This window comes from Haliaeetus leucocephalus, unplaced genomic scaffold (genome assembly GCF_000737465.1).
Source record: "Haliaeetus leucocephalus isolate CR32 unplaced genomic scaffold, Haliaeetus_leucocephalus-4.0 Scaffold840, whole genome shotgun sequence".
Taxonomy (NCBI): Eukaryota; Metazoa; Chordata; class Aves; order Accipitriformes; family Accipitridae; genus Haliaeetus; species Haliaeetus leucocephalus.
In genome coordinates, this window is record NW_010973276.1 from 3,976,370 (window position 1) to 3,990,761 (window position 14,392).

General features: G+C 36.6%; 1 protein-coding gene across 1 annotated transcript in view; it reads right to left on the minus strand.

Annotated features, from left to right (window-relative positions):
• The window catches only part of MPHOSPH9 (M-phase phosphoprotein 9), a 32,671-nt gene that overhangs the window by 17,760 nt on the left and 519 nt on the right, over positions 1 to 14,392 (minus strand). The window contains exons 2-8 of the mRNA XM_010582220.1: positions 12,072 to 12,204; positions 10,948 to 11,098; positions 9,534 to 9,623; positions 6,016 to 6,536; positions 4,039 to 4,162; positions 1,823 to 1,913; positions 395 to 501 (exon numbers count right to left, since the gene is read on the minus strand). Coding sequence (XP_010580522.1) covers positions 395 to 501; positions 1,823 to 1,913; positions 4,039 to 4,162; positions 6,016 to 6,536; positions 9,534 to 9,623; positions 10,948 to 11,098; positions 12,072 to 12,178 — 1,191 coding nt within the window. The 5' untranslated portion in view covers positions 12,179 to 12,204. The remainder of the gene's footprint in view (positions 1 to 394; positions 502 to 1,822; positions 1,914 to 4,038; positions 4,163 to 6,015; positions 6,537 to 9,533; positions 9,624 to 10,947; positions 11,099 to 12,071; positions 12,205 to 14,392) is intronic.

Below are 14,392 nucleotides of genomic sequence, written 5' to 3' on the forward strand. Positions count from 1 at the left end.
TTATCTGACACAGTCCTCCATCCCCAACATAGATAAACAAGTTGTGGGGTGGTTTTAGCTAATACATCAGTTCTGAACAGAAGGCGGCTTTATTCAGTGCACCCAATTTAAAATGGGGTCTTTAATGAGGCACATACACCTTTAATATACTAGTTAGTCTCTTTTCATCTCCTATACACACAATTTCTTTTAAATGACAAAAGAAGGTCAATAAATTCCAAGTGACTTTAGCAGAGGTAAATGAATAATGAAGGAACAGAACATGAGAGACTGAGCTAACAAAAGAGGTCTCACAGAAAAGTTAGCTTCTGGAGGACTGATTCTTTCCATTGTAGAAAAAAGCAAAGGTGACAAGCAACTATAAGGCAACTTTTAAAACATGTACAAATTTTACCTCCTCTGGTGATACTTTTGTGGACAAAATATCAGCAAACCCACTTCTGAAATTCTCTGGTAAAGAGTGATACATCTCCTTTTCATCTAATTTCCAGTACGAAAGTCCTGATAAGAAGAAACAGTGAAAGAAAAAAAAAAAATTACAAATGTCAAGCTCACAGCTATAGAATAGGAATCCCAAAATCCATTAGTAAGATGTTACTTTGTCAGCTAACAAGAATGCTGTATTAATTATTTGCATCTATTGCTTAAGAATCTCACTAAAGCATTTGTTACCAGAAGTTACAAAAATCTCAATGCAAAGCACAAGCAACATAATCAGTGTTACATCACATGGCATCAATAACGGAAGCTATACATCAGTGAAAACATACAGATTTACTCTTTGGTGTTCAAGGAACAAATTCTCATTTACCACAAACTTTTGTATTTCTACTGACTCCAGTACAGCACTTAAAACTTGTATTACCCAAGGAATAATCCTAGACAGCCACTTGGTATTACAAACTCTTCAGTTTGGTACTCAACAGCAATCTATAGCATGCAAAAAGACAGACTGCCAGGACTAAGAGGGATGGCACAAGAGAAACAAGATACATTCTCAATCCCACTTCAATTTCTTGTATGTGTCCCACTCTCAATGGGTTGTGAAGAAGCAATAAATATACAGTTTGCAGGGCTGCATCTCTGTGCCCCTGTTTGTTACTGAAATGAATCCACCCTGTTACAATCAAAATATGTGAATTAGTTTTTTGGCCTTCCCCCCCAAAAAAACAGCACCGACAAAACAAAACAACCCCCACACACCAAAACCACCCACCCACCCAAAAAAACCCCAACAAGCAAACCCCCAAACCTCCCCCAAAACACCACCAACCACCCCTCACACACACACCCCCCAAAAAAAGCAAAACCATACCAACACACAAAAAAGCACACACACACCCCCTCCAATTAAAGAATCACCACATTACACACCGCATTATTTTGTTCTCGTCTATTCACACGGTTATTGAATCATGCCCTTGGCTTACAGGAATTCTGCCTCTATTACCATGAACTCCTGTGAGTACTAGACCAACAATGCTAATATTTAAAAGATCATTTGATATTGAACCATGATGTTATTAGTAATTACATTATGAAACAGTTTTAAACATAAAGCTCAGCTTTGAAATGTTGAGAAATTTGAAGAAAAAAATTGCTGCATGTCCTACATCTGCCAGCAGTGATACGTAGGAGGTTCCATCAGTTTGAAACACAAGATCAAGAAAAGCAGAATTATGCTATATCAAAAGTTTAATAGCTTGTTGGTGCTCAAACCCTCCTCACCTCTGCAAAGTTATTGCAGATGCACTCTAGTAAGAGTTTTAAAAAATGAGAATTCAAAAGAAAAGGAAATTTAAGTACAAGAAATTAACTATACCTGAAGCTTCAGACACTAAGGAATTCGGACTTTCATTTGGTTGATTGAGGTAAAAAGTGTAAGGTGGCAAAGCAGCATCAGTAAGGTTTGTCTAAAATTACAAAGGAAAAACAGGTTTATAAGGAAAATTGCAAGGCAAAGGAAAAAACAAATCAAGGCTACAATTTTAAAAAATTGCATGTAAATGTTATTAGTCTTTTTAAACAAAGAGATTAAATTTAATTATACAGCATTATCCAAACCTGTACAATTTATACTCAGGGCAATCACAGTCAAAAGGGGAACTAAGCTAAGCCACATAGAAAATATCACTATCTTTTAATTAAGTCATGTGTCTGTCCGCTTGTGGAGCATTTTTGAGATTAACTGTTACAAAAATACACATTTTGGACAGTCATCTAAACTTTCTTGCTCCTTAAGGGGTGCAAGTATATAGGGGGATGACTTACCAATAAAGTGTTACTCTTTCCTCATCCTAAGATTGGAATTTCATATATTCAGCTGTTATGACTCCACCTACCACAAATCCAGACGTAAACACTGCCTATCATCCCAGACAGACAAGATACTACATACCCTTCTTCTCATCACTCCAAACTTTCTAAGCAACCTCCCCAGCTAATTACAGACACAACTTTGAAAAGGGTGGGACTAACACGTGGAAAAAAAATTCACATAATTTAAGATTTGCTACAACTGTCCTCTTCCTTAATCAAAGGAAGAAATGTCATCGATATAACACAATGACACAAAAGCAACTGAGTGAGGGCAGCTAGCTTTAAAATGGTCATCTCTCATTGCTCTTTTCTACCATACTTAGGGCTTTTTGTTCCATTACAGCAGCTTAACAGTCACGCTACTTGGCAAATTTATACAGCTCGTACAACTGAGGACTAAAACAGGATAGAAACCATTGAGTTAACAAAAGTAAGAAAAAAATTTAGAACTAAAGCTTTTCAAGTTTTTGCATGAAGTACCATCTCACCTCAAGGCTATTTTGTCCCTCTTAATGTTTTTATTTAGGTATTCTCCTTTGCCTAAGGAGGAAGAAAGGAAAATGAAGGGGTATCAACTGAATTCTTACAAAGGAATAGAAAGATAAAGGTACTTTCAAAAGCTGACAGAGAAAAGAGACAATCCAGCAGATAAATTTGACTCCTGGTTTGAAATATCCCCTTAGAGTAACATCTTGTTTCCACTGACAATAGAAGAGACGAGACAGCAAGTCCAAACAGCTACTCTTACGCTTTCTGGATCACCCTCAAAATGACCACAGGAAAGAAAACAGACCCTGCCTTGAATCAAGTGATTTGTATTTGCTAGTTCTATTCTCTTGTAGGTGGAGTCATTCACAGAGTTTCAGGAATTATTTCCTTAAAAATAGCATAAGGAGAGAGGTCTGTGACAATTAATATACTGAAAGTAATTCTAAAACTTCATAGTTACATGTATGATGATTACTCATACAATCATGTTGCCTAACATCCTTTTGGATCAGAAATATTATACATCATTAAACTTGCCTACCCAAAATAATCAGATTTGTGGACTTACACAATTAAGTCAAGCATATGGGGTGGGACACAACCCAAAATCTTCTCAAAATAAGAATTTTGAGATGATTCAGCAGTCACAGCAATACGCATTACTACAAATGGTTCTAAAGAGCCAGTCAGGTTTCCTAAATGTCTATTGTAGGGGTTGGTTACTTTTAGTAACTAGTGCTGTAACTGTGCTTGGAGTAGTTCAGTTTAGCCAAATCAGTCATACACAGTCGTAAAATAACGTATTATTCTTACATAAGCAATACAAAAAAGAAAAAAACCCAACCACCAAAAAAACCAAAACCCACCACCATCAAAACATGTTTGGATTATAGCATAACAGGCTGCTAAGAACACTAAAAAAGCCCAAACCAAACTAAACCAAAAAATCACTGCAACTTAAAATCCCAATCGGGAAGAATACTATCTATCCTGAACAAAGTCACCAATCCCTCCACATGCAAAGGGATGTTACCAGCTGAAATCAAAGATCCTTCCAAAAATTATAGGGCATATAAATTACCATGACTTTAAACATATAAATGGGAACACCACTACTCAAGTGCTTAAAGCTAAGCATGAAAGACCATACTGAATCAGAACATACTATAACACTGACAAAAATACCAGCAAAAAGAATAAAATTAGAAAAACACCATAAAATAGACTTACATTCTCAAGGGGTAATGTCTTTGCTTGCTCATTGTCTTGCATAGAGTTCACACATGATTCTTCGGCATTTATTCTTTTTGGTTGGTTTTGTTTCAACTTTTGCGCCCATGATGTTAAAGACTTACTATATGGTAAGAAACACACACATACACCATAAGTACATATGCCCTTTTCAGTGGGGACATGAAATCAGTTTCTTCTTCAAGGTGAAACATAGGCACTAAAACTCCACTGCCTTTGTGCATTTTTGAGAAACAATATAAAGTAATGAATGCTGAAATGTTTTAGGGCTCTTTTTAAAAAAAGTAAAACAAAATAACAAAACCATCCACAAACAAACAAATCACTGAAGGGAAAAGTGCTAATCAATTGCACCCATAATTAAAATGGTTTTCCTACTACAAAAAAAAAAATCATAACAAAGAGCTCCATATTTTTAGCCAGGCAACTATTTTTTGGTCTGTTCAAGCAGATGCTGATCAAAACTACAAAATTAAGCTGGAATGCAGTGTTTTTTCTTATTTTGTTATCAGTCTGGTTGTAAAGATTACCTAAGACACACTAAGGATGCCTTCCAACTCAAGAGAACCTTCAAGGATAAGAAAGATCAAAACAAGATATAGAAGGAAACAGGAAAAAAAAAGGGCAGAAGAACAGAAACAAATAGAGACATCCTGAAATTCTTCTTAGAGGTAGATGTGGAACAATTTTCCCATTTTGTTAAAAAGCGACTCTTTGAAAAACTACATATTGTCCCAGTTTGGGACATACAATGGAAAGAATGAAAAAAGGTTACAACTACAAATCAAAAAACACCACCACCACACACAGTTTGGGTTAACTGTAATTCCACTTTGGTTTGAAACCTTTCTTCCTTCAAACTGAGTTCATAATACAAAACAGAAAGCAATTTCAAAGAAGAAAAACTTGTAATTTTTTATAAAAAGGACAAAAGAAAAAAATCATACATTAATGATTTCAAAAGTTGTCTTAGAAAGGTTTTTCAAACTGAAACACACTCGTGAATTGAGCTTCTCCAGCTCTAAGTTTTCCTGGCAGTCCATGAATTGCAGCTACGCCCCTCATGGAACTGTCCAACATGAATCGAATACTGGAATAAATCCCAGCAGAAGGGAGGAAGAGAACATATATGATCTACTTATCTGCTATCTGCTGAAATAACACGTTTCCAAACCACATCCTCTAAAGAAAGTTGGTTCTATGTTTTATTAAATACTAAGAAAATGCAAGTTCATTTTCACAATTCTCCGTTTTTCCAATAGCAAGAAAGTTTTTATCTCTGCAGACTACTATCGGGGACCCACAGCAACATGCTGCCCATGAGACCTCTGATACTGCTCATGGCCACATGCAGCCACTGCCATTACAGTCCAGTCTGACAGGGAGAGTAAAATACATTGTTAAATTCTGTGCAACTAGAGCAGTGCTTGGTCAGTATTATTGCCAAATTAGCTGGCTAGTCTGTCAAAAAAATAAACTTGGTAGATCCACGGATCTATTGAATAGAGCAAAACAAAGATCAACCAAAAAAAACCCAACATGTTTGGCTGTTGTCTGATACAATTTATTGCTGTAATGCATGCATATAAGCTGACAAAAAAAGACTGGTTGAGCACAATAGCAAAATATCAGTCATATAAAACTGGTAATCAGTACCTAAAATTCTGGTGCGCAGATAAATACTATATGCAAACTGTATCTTAGCTCATATTTGCACAAAAAGTAGATTTTCGTATTTTTCCCCAATGTATCTATAACAGATAAACACTGCAGATGCAAATATGCATAATGCAGAAACATTAGACTAAACAAGTAACTTTATCTATCAAGCAGCATAGTATTTTTTACAGTCAAGAGGTTCCATTCAATTCTTACACGCTTCCAGTTACCAACAGCTGTTTACTGAATGGGAACTGTCTACAATAAATTAACATATTTGGAAAGTTTATCACGTACCTGGGTTTTTTTCCACATTGAGCTTCATCAACTTTATGTTCATGTTCAGCAGGAAAAACTAAAATATCATTCCTTCCTGATGAAAAATTTTCCTCTATTTTTTTTTGTAAAAGTTCTCTTTTATTTTGAACGCTGGCTACAACTGCATCACTCTGCAATACTGCTGCATCACCCTGTCCTTGTGAAGTTTCCTCCATGTAGTCTGTGCACTTGCTAATGTCATTAGATTTGCCAGGGTTCAGTTCGGAGGCGGAAAGTGTACCATACCCACTATTCATTGAAGCATCATTTGCAAAACATTCCTGATGCAGATCAGATGCATTTGGCTGCCTTTCTGCTTCATTAGATCTAAGTTGATTGACAATGCACTCATTTTCTTCAAAGATTTCAGAACACATCCCCATTTGACTTTCTAGTGATGAAGAAGTGTCTGTAAGCTTGGCAGGCAAACTTCTGCTCTTGCCGGCACCCCAATTGCTGGTCTGCAATTTCACTAACTGCCTTATCTCATCCTGAATCAGCTACAGAAAAAGAAAGGGCAAAATTCCCGTGAGATCATGCTACAAATCACATTTATACTGTGATGCATCTTTAAGTCATGTTATTAGTGAGAGAATTGAGTAGTTATTTCAAATAACTCATATTTTTCAATGTGTAGACATCTCATGCATAAAGTAGATATATGCATATTGTGCAAAACAGTAAAATGTGCATGGTAACAATCCTTAATTCCATGCAGTGAATTACAGGTCTCAGTAGTCATTTAATAATGTAAAAAAACATGCATGCATGTATTCACTACATGCCTTCAGAACTATAGTTACCTACCAGCCAGCTGAAGAAATATAAACTATCTATGTATGTCATTAGAAGTGGACAAAAGTCTTTTGCTAAATTTAGGTCTAAAAGAATTTATAACTTGGATATAATTTTTTAAAGATTGCAAGGATGCTTTAATGGAAGTATAAACCATTACTCTACTACGCTAATAGGAATAATGTACCTCTGTAAGATTATTTGCATAAAACTGTACTTTAAAATACCTGATTTAGATAATATGTTATTAGGCTGTTCATATAATACAAAGACCTACATTTTGATTGTTTTGATATCTGATGGAGTGGAGCAAACCTATATTTAGATCACTTGAAGATATTTAACAGGTCACTTACTCTTTAGTCTGCAGTGTCTGTGAAGAGTTATTTCAGTATATTAGATAAGTAATATTTTTTTTAAGTTTTACAGTTGTGCACTGGTATACTGAAACAGCTCTGAGAAACAACTAATGCTTTTGTCAAGGCGTATGAAAAGACTTCATGCTAGTGCCCATGGCTGTGTCCTTTGGCCAGCAATCAGCACTTCTGCAGAGTTACATTGAGATTACTGAACTCTGCGTGAGCACACAACTCATTACACATTGTAAGACCAGAGTATATAGAGGTTTTCAAGAACACATTTCAAACTAATTTCCTCAGGGGTGGAGAAAAAAAAAAAAAGAACTTGCAATAATTTTACGAACATGGAACTCTACTAATGTTTTTTCACAGAACTACAGTATGTTACTCACATATGAGTAACAAGTGGAAAGCACAAATTGAACAAAAATCATTTGTTCTCTGAAAGTAAGAAATAAAAAATAAGACTTCGTTTCAGAGGAACCTACATGTAACGCTAGTCAGAAGTAAGCCTCATGTTTTATTAACCTGCAACAGAATTAACAATTGAATTTCAGCTGGCTTTCTATGAAAAAAAAAAACCAACAAAAAAACCCAAATCACCCCACCACCAAAAAAAACCCACCACACCGCAGGATGAAGTCTTCTGTCATAATAATGTTTTTTGTTGTGCTAATGATTTCAGTCATGACTGCTGTGATCATTTGTGTTTAATTCTGTGATTCAACACTGTCAAGGAAGGTAGTGAAGAGAGAACAAAAAGGAAGAAACAGAATTGTGGGGAAAAAACCCAAACTGATCAGATTGTCTGCTGACATTTAATCTTTGTCATTAATAACTTGTGCAGGAAGAGTAAAAGGCTACTATTCTAATTAAATAGCACTTTTACTTCTCTTTGCATAGTCACAAATAAAGTCTGATTTTAGGATGAGCCACAGGTGGTGATAGTTTGTCATTAGCACACTTGTCTTCTACTGTATAAATCACATAAGCCAAGGGTAGACCCCACTGATTCCAAAATGAACTCAAGGTCTTTTGATCCATATTTTCACATGGATGAAGATACATTTTTAAAAGCACAGTTGGTCCTGAAACAAGCATAGAGCAAGCCTTATCTCAGAGTCACATCAATGCTAATGCAGCATCTTGCTTTTCTACCACAAAGAGTAAATTATTATTTTTGTCTTTTTATTAGTCTTACTAGAATGTGTTGAGTTGCCTGTATTTCAGTATGTTCACTAGGTCACTGGCATACCAGTTTAAGTTTGGAATAGCTCCATCTATTTTATCTAATGCACTCATACAACCGAAAGTAAATTATAGCTGTTGATTTTATATTTAGTGTGGCAATTCATGCAGTTAGTAAGTCCCTGCTGAGACCACAAACTCAACTCTTCCAGAGGTAGCCTTCCTATTAAGAAAGACAAAAAACCAGCAAAGCCAACACAGTGGATTAGTCAAGACTATGATTAGCAACAAGTGAATCAAACCACTATGGTAAGAGGAAGGAAAGGATAAGGAAACACTGGCAGGAAAAAAAAAACAGGAGGGGGGGGGGGGGGGGAGATGGGGAGGTGAGTGGGGAGAAACAGGAGATAGGATAAAAGGACAGTACCTCTTGTTAATTCAGTTCAGGAACTGTTGATTATTACTAGTGTAGAGGGCATCAGGAAAGGGAAGGGAAAAACAGCAACCAAAATGATGAAGATAATAAGCATTATATATTTATAGAATTACTGTCTCTTATACATACATATACATTTCTTCTGTTTTAATGCATAAATATGGTTCAGCAAAAAAGTGAATCTTCACATGGGTCATTCATTTTTCATTCTTAGAAAGGAGACTGTTCAACTGAAAGGTGAAATAAGTGTTCAGCTATTACAGTGAATGTTTTCTTATGCTATATACTGTCTAGATGAGGGAATGACAAGTTGCATAACATTTTCTAATCAAGAGAAAACTACAATGTCTCAAAATTAGAAATGATACAGTCTAACAGTTAATAAAAAACAGCTTGTACCTATGAAATCCAATTATCCTGTGGGCATTCTGAACCAAATGTTTGTGAAAACAAAACAACTGAAAACATATAATCCAAGAATCTTCACTTCTGAATAGGTTCCTACAAGTTACTTTGTTAATTAGCCAAGGCTGTCTCAAATATGCATCCTGTAAATAGGCATTGCAGTCATCCACTTCCATTAACTGCCTGTCTGAATACACTTACAGAAAAAGATGAGTGCCAGAGGCCATATTGCATTGTTTTGGAGGGGGGTGGGGTTGGGGGGAAGAAAAGAAACATTCAGCCTAACGTACCTACATGAACAAATCCTTACTTACTTGGATTTGATGGTGGAACTGCTCTTGCTGGGCAACTATTTGTTCTTGACATTGTTTTTCTACCAGTCTCAATAACTGTAGCCACTTTGTCTATTAAATCACAAAGTAAAATAATTAAAGCACAGTCATATTGCATCTCTTACCTTTTACTCTAGCTACAAAACAGTTTTGCAATTTTATACTTAGGTGTTGACATAATACAAAATTTAATAACAGCACTGTGGTTGTCCACTCCACAATACATGCAGCCCCCTATAATGTCAATCAGTGGAAACAATTCACCATGGACACATTCACTTAAAAAAGGGTCATTATAGACAGCAAAATAAGTCATTTGATGTAGAGATGTGTTAAAAGTAGAAACAGCTACAGTAGAAACAGTAGAAACAGGAAAGTACAGTCAAATTTTGGAAAGGTTGATTCCAGTTCAATAAATTATAAGCAATTTTAAAACTGATAATTAAATATCCCTATGTCCAGTGAACCATTTGCTTCAATAAGAAATTCTTCTCTTCAACAATCCAGCTAAAGGCCATGATGCATAACTATTTAGTGAAAACAAAAAAAATAATTTAAAAAAAACAGATCAAATATATAGTGTTGCTAAAATGTGGTAAAATCTGAATTTTAAAAACTGTTTTATGCTAATGTTTGTGGAGCCTGATACTTGGCGCATAGGACACGGGGCATAGAACGCATGTGCCTAGACATAGACATCTATATTCTTTTCTTAGAGCTGTTAAAGAGCACCCAAATTAAGCATCTGTCAAGACACAGTTTGATGGACCACAGCCAGAAAGCTAAAAAATTCTGCAGGAACAAGCCCATGGTGTGGAAACCTCATGTTCCTTACGGAGACTAAAAATAATGATAAAATTTAAAATAAAAAAGGACAAAGACAACATTAAAAAAAAAGGGTTTGAAAGAATTAGCTGATTGAACCTACATCATGATTTTTGTGTTGTTTTAAACATGGAAACAAACTAATCAGCTACACATCTTTACAAGTGGAATAAATAAATAAATAAACTAAAACAAACTCATTTTTAGAAAGAAAACTTCTAATATCTAGGATCACTTCAGACCAGTTTGAAGTACTACGATTTTAAAGGTTTAAATTTTTCAGTTCAAAAACTCACAATCTTTAAGTATTGTAACTTCAAAAAAAAAATTCACATCTGTATTGTAAAACACTAAGATAAAAAGCTAAGGTATTGTAAAAAGCTAAGATAAAATTGAAGTAAAAGCCATCCATGTGATTAGTTCATACATTGTAAAAGGATTTGTCCCATCATGAAGTAACATACTTATATAGATCTTGCTGCTAAACTATATCACCATTAGATTTGTCTCCCAAAATGCAAAGCCACTACATTAATATGATTTTTTTCAAATAAACTTTAATATCAAATACCTCACAGTTCTTCACAATTTCTGAGTCAGCATTTCCAATGTTCTGGATATCTTGCATAAAGGAGGCAAGCAGCTCAACAGAACCAGGCATTAATGAGGACCTGGTATTCCCTGAGTAACCAGAAACTCCATTGGGATTGGATGAGGGACTTCTAGTGAAACATGAGGAAAAATATTTCAATTTTTTATTGTGCCAGTTGTCCAACATAGTGGCCAAAATAATATACTACATATGCTATGCAGCCATAAAAGAATTATACACTTAATTTACATTGTGACCCTAATCATGCTGGAAAAAAAAAACAAAACAATATGGTCATAAGAATGAGGATGTTTTTCAAGAAAATAAGAATGAGGATGTTTTTCAAGAAAATAAGAATGAGGATGTTTTTCAAGAAAATGTGAAAGAATCCACAGTATGCTTCATTCTTATCTTACATACTATTAAAATGCAGTAGCTTTCCAAGAACAGAGACATCATAATCAGCATAGATATTACTGCTTACTAGTACAAACGTCAGTCAGTACAGCTTTTCATCAAACCTATGTGCTTCTCCATAGGTTCTGAGGTCAGAAGCTTACAGATACAAGCTTCTGTGTAACAATGATTTATGAAATCCAAGACTACTGCCTTCTTTTGAGAAGTTACACATGCAGTAAGTGACTTGTTCTCATCTTAATAGGTTAGTCAAGAAGAAGCTCTCCTAATCTGTCACTGAGGCCATTAGTCCATATTTGCCCCTCTTATTGAATGGGAATACCTTGGGCATTGAACAGAAAAACAATTCAGTTTTCAGCTAAGCTGCTGTTCTCTACAAATGACTTAGCATAATGCATGATCTGTCCAAAGAATTATATCTTACAAATTGTCCAAGACAGGTTTCCCCCCCGCCATTCTAAGAGACACAAGGAAATGGAAGTTATTAAATTTTTAAGGAAGACTTCACAATTCTTTCGGTTAGGCTTTTCTCATTAAGGATTATACCTGTAAATGTAAAAAAAGCCCTAAAATATATTGCAGAGTATTACATATTATTTCACCTTAGTAACAATGTTATTATAAATGCATACTAAGCAAAACAAAAAGAATAAAAATATTTTTTAGGAATTCCTTCAACACATTACCTGTTACAATTCAAGTTACAGAGCGAGCTGTGGGTATTTCTCACATCAGAGTCTGCAGAAGATGAAGGGATTTGTTGTACAATATTCACCACATCACAGTTTTCCATATCTTAGTCCCAAGTATGACGTTACCCTGAAAATATAAAGAAGTAAGCATCACCTTCTTATTTTTAAAAGCCATTTAACTTTGTTGTTTGAAGAAACAGAATTTGATTAGAGACGGTTGTTTCAGCCAAACCACCCCAGAAAGCGCTAGCATTCCACAACGAACCTCTCTTCCCTATCCTCTGCTATGCTTGCAAACAGGTGCTATTTAGTCAGCCTTGCACTTGCTGGGACTCCTACAAATCAAAGAGATTCCTAGCTGTGCATCACACATCTAGAGTGGGCTGTAAAAGGTGTCTGAATCCAAAGCATCCTAGGTAGAACAGTGTTGTTGGGGTTTGGCTGGTTGGTTTTTTAAATCTGAGGCTCCACAGACCGTTTTTGAGACTCCTGTGAAAGGGCCCATTATCAATGTATTTAAATCTGCTGAACAGGGATCTGTGCCTTCACTGGAAGAAACACACCCACCAAAAAATAAAATCGAGACCCACCAAGTTAGACTGCCGTTGACCAGTTCTGCCATTTGTGTGTGTAATATTTGGCTTACTTTTTTCACAGAATGCTTGTTTTATTACTACTATATAACTGTAATTCAAAAAGCTTTGAAACTGTTTTGAGCTACATTTCTTGCTGATTAACAAACAAACAAAAAAATGTCGTCAAACAGAAATCCCAGAGCAGTTAAAAACAGCAGCTGGTTAACTGAAAGCATCATAAATAAATAAATACAAAATACTTGTGTGATGGTCTTACAGCACTCAAAGCAGCAGTTTACAAGAATGGCTGTAGAGAAACTGAAATATTCTTCCAGTTTCCATACTTCCACTAAGAAACACTTGAAATACACTGATACAGTTCTTCTATAGTTCTTATTTCAGCATGTTCTACACCCTAATTCATCCTATGTTCTAACACTGAAGAAAAACCTTACGATCATTTCACGGATGGAGAACAAAAAGAGACATTAAGAAATACCGTCCTAGTGGTCTGTGATAATACTACGAATAAAACCCTGCTGCCTTAAAGAAGCACAACACCTTCAAAGCACAACCGTTCTTTACAGGGCTTACAAGGACATGCTACTGGCTTTTACAGATTTAAGTTTTCATTATTTGTAAGTACATATATCCCTAACAGATAGCTTCAGAAGCATAAAAATTATTTCCACCTGAAGGAAACTGATGGACAACTGTCTGATTTTTCCCTGTTTTACTGGAGCCTGTTTGGCTCCAGCAGAAATGTTTTCCAGGTACTCACTCAAGCTATCTCCTTTGGGCAGGGCTGAAAATGCAAGAATTAGAAGGAAGTTATCACAGATACACATATCCCTTTGGCAGAACTTCTTGGGATAAATGAAAAAAGAAAAAAAAGCCTTTCTTCTTTTTCTAGTGGTCAGAAGTCTAGAAAACTTGAAGGTTATCAGGCACCTAACCTGACAGATAAAACACTAGCTGCAAGTGTCTCTGGAGCAGCTGGATGGCAACGGTGGGGGCTACGTCAGTCACCCCCATCTTCCCAGGATGAAATCATGGGTGGCCTATCTCAGCAGCACAGCTGATGGGTGGGACTTAGCTGTGACACAGGCTCGTTTCATAACCTCATTACAAGTCTGCTAGCAATAAAAAAAAATATTAAGTGAGCTATAACTGGGCTGAGGAACAGCTAAGCTGTCATCTGTTGTTTCCATAGCACAGAACAGTCCTTATACGGCCAAGTCCCTACATAAAGGAGCAGCATTAAAAAAACAAGCTGCAAGGTATTTTGACTCGTAAGTATCAGTGCTGATTGAGATGCAAACACCGGGGCCAGCACAGACTCGGAGACCGTGTGGCTCTGCATCTCTTCCTGAGCGAGATCGGATTGCTTTTGATTCCTCTCAGATCGCTAAGGGGTGACAGGGCGCCTCGGTCCCCGCTTCCCCTCCCGCCACCGGGCCCCCATCTCCCGAGGGACCCTGAGAAGAGACAAGGAGCCTCTGGGCTCTGAAGACCCTGTCCCCTCACGAAACGCCCTCACCCCAAGAGCAAAGCCCCCTCTAGGGAGCCCCTCCCCTCACAAGTGACCCCCTCTCACCACGTCTGCCCCCTCAGGGTCGCCTCCCCTCAACTGGTGACCTCTCCTCAAATGGCCCTCCCCCCCCGCGTTCCCTCCTCTCGTAAGTGACCCCCTCCCTCACAAGTCGCCCCTTACCCTCAGCTCTGCCCCCCTCAGGCTCC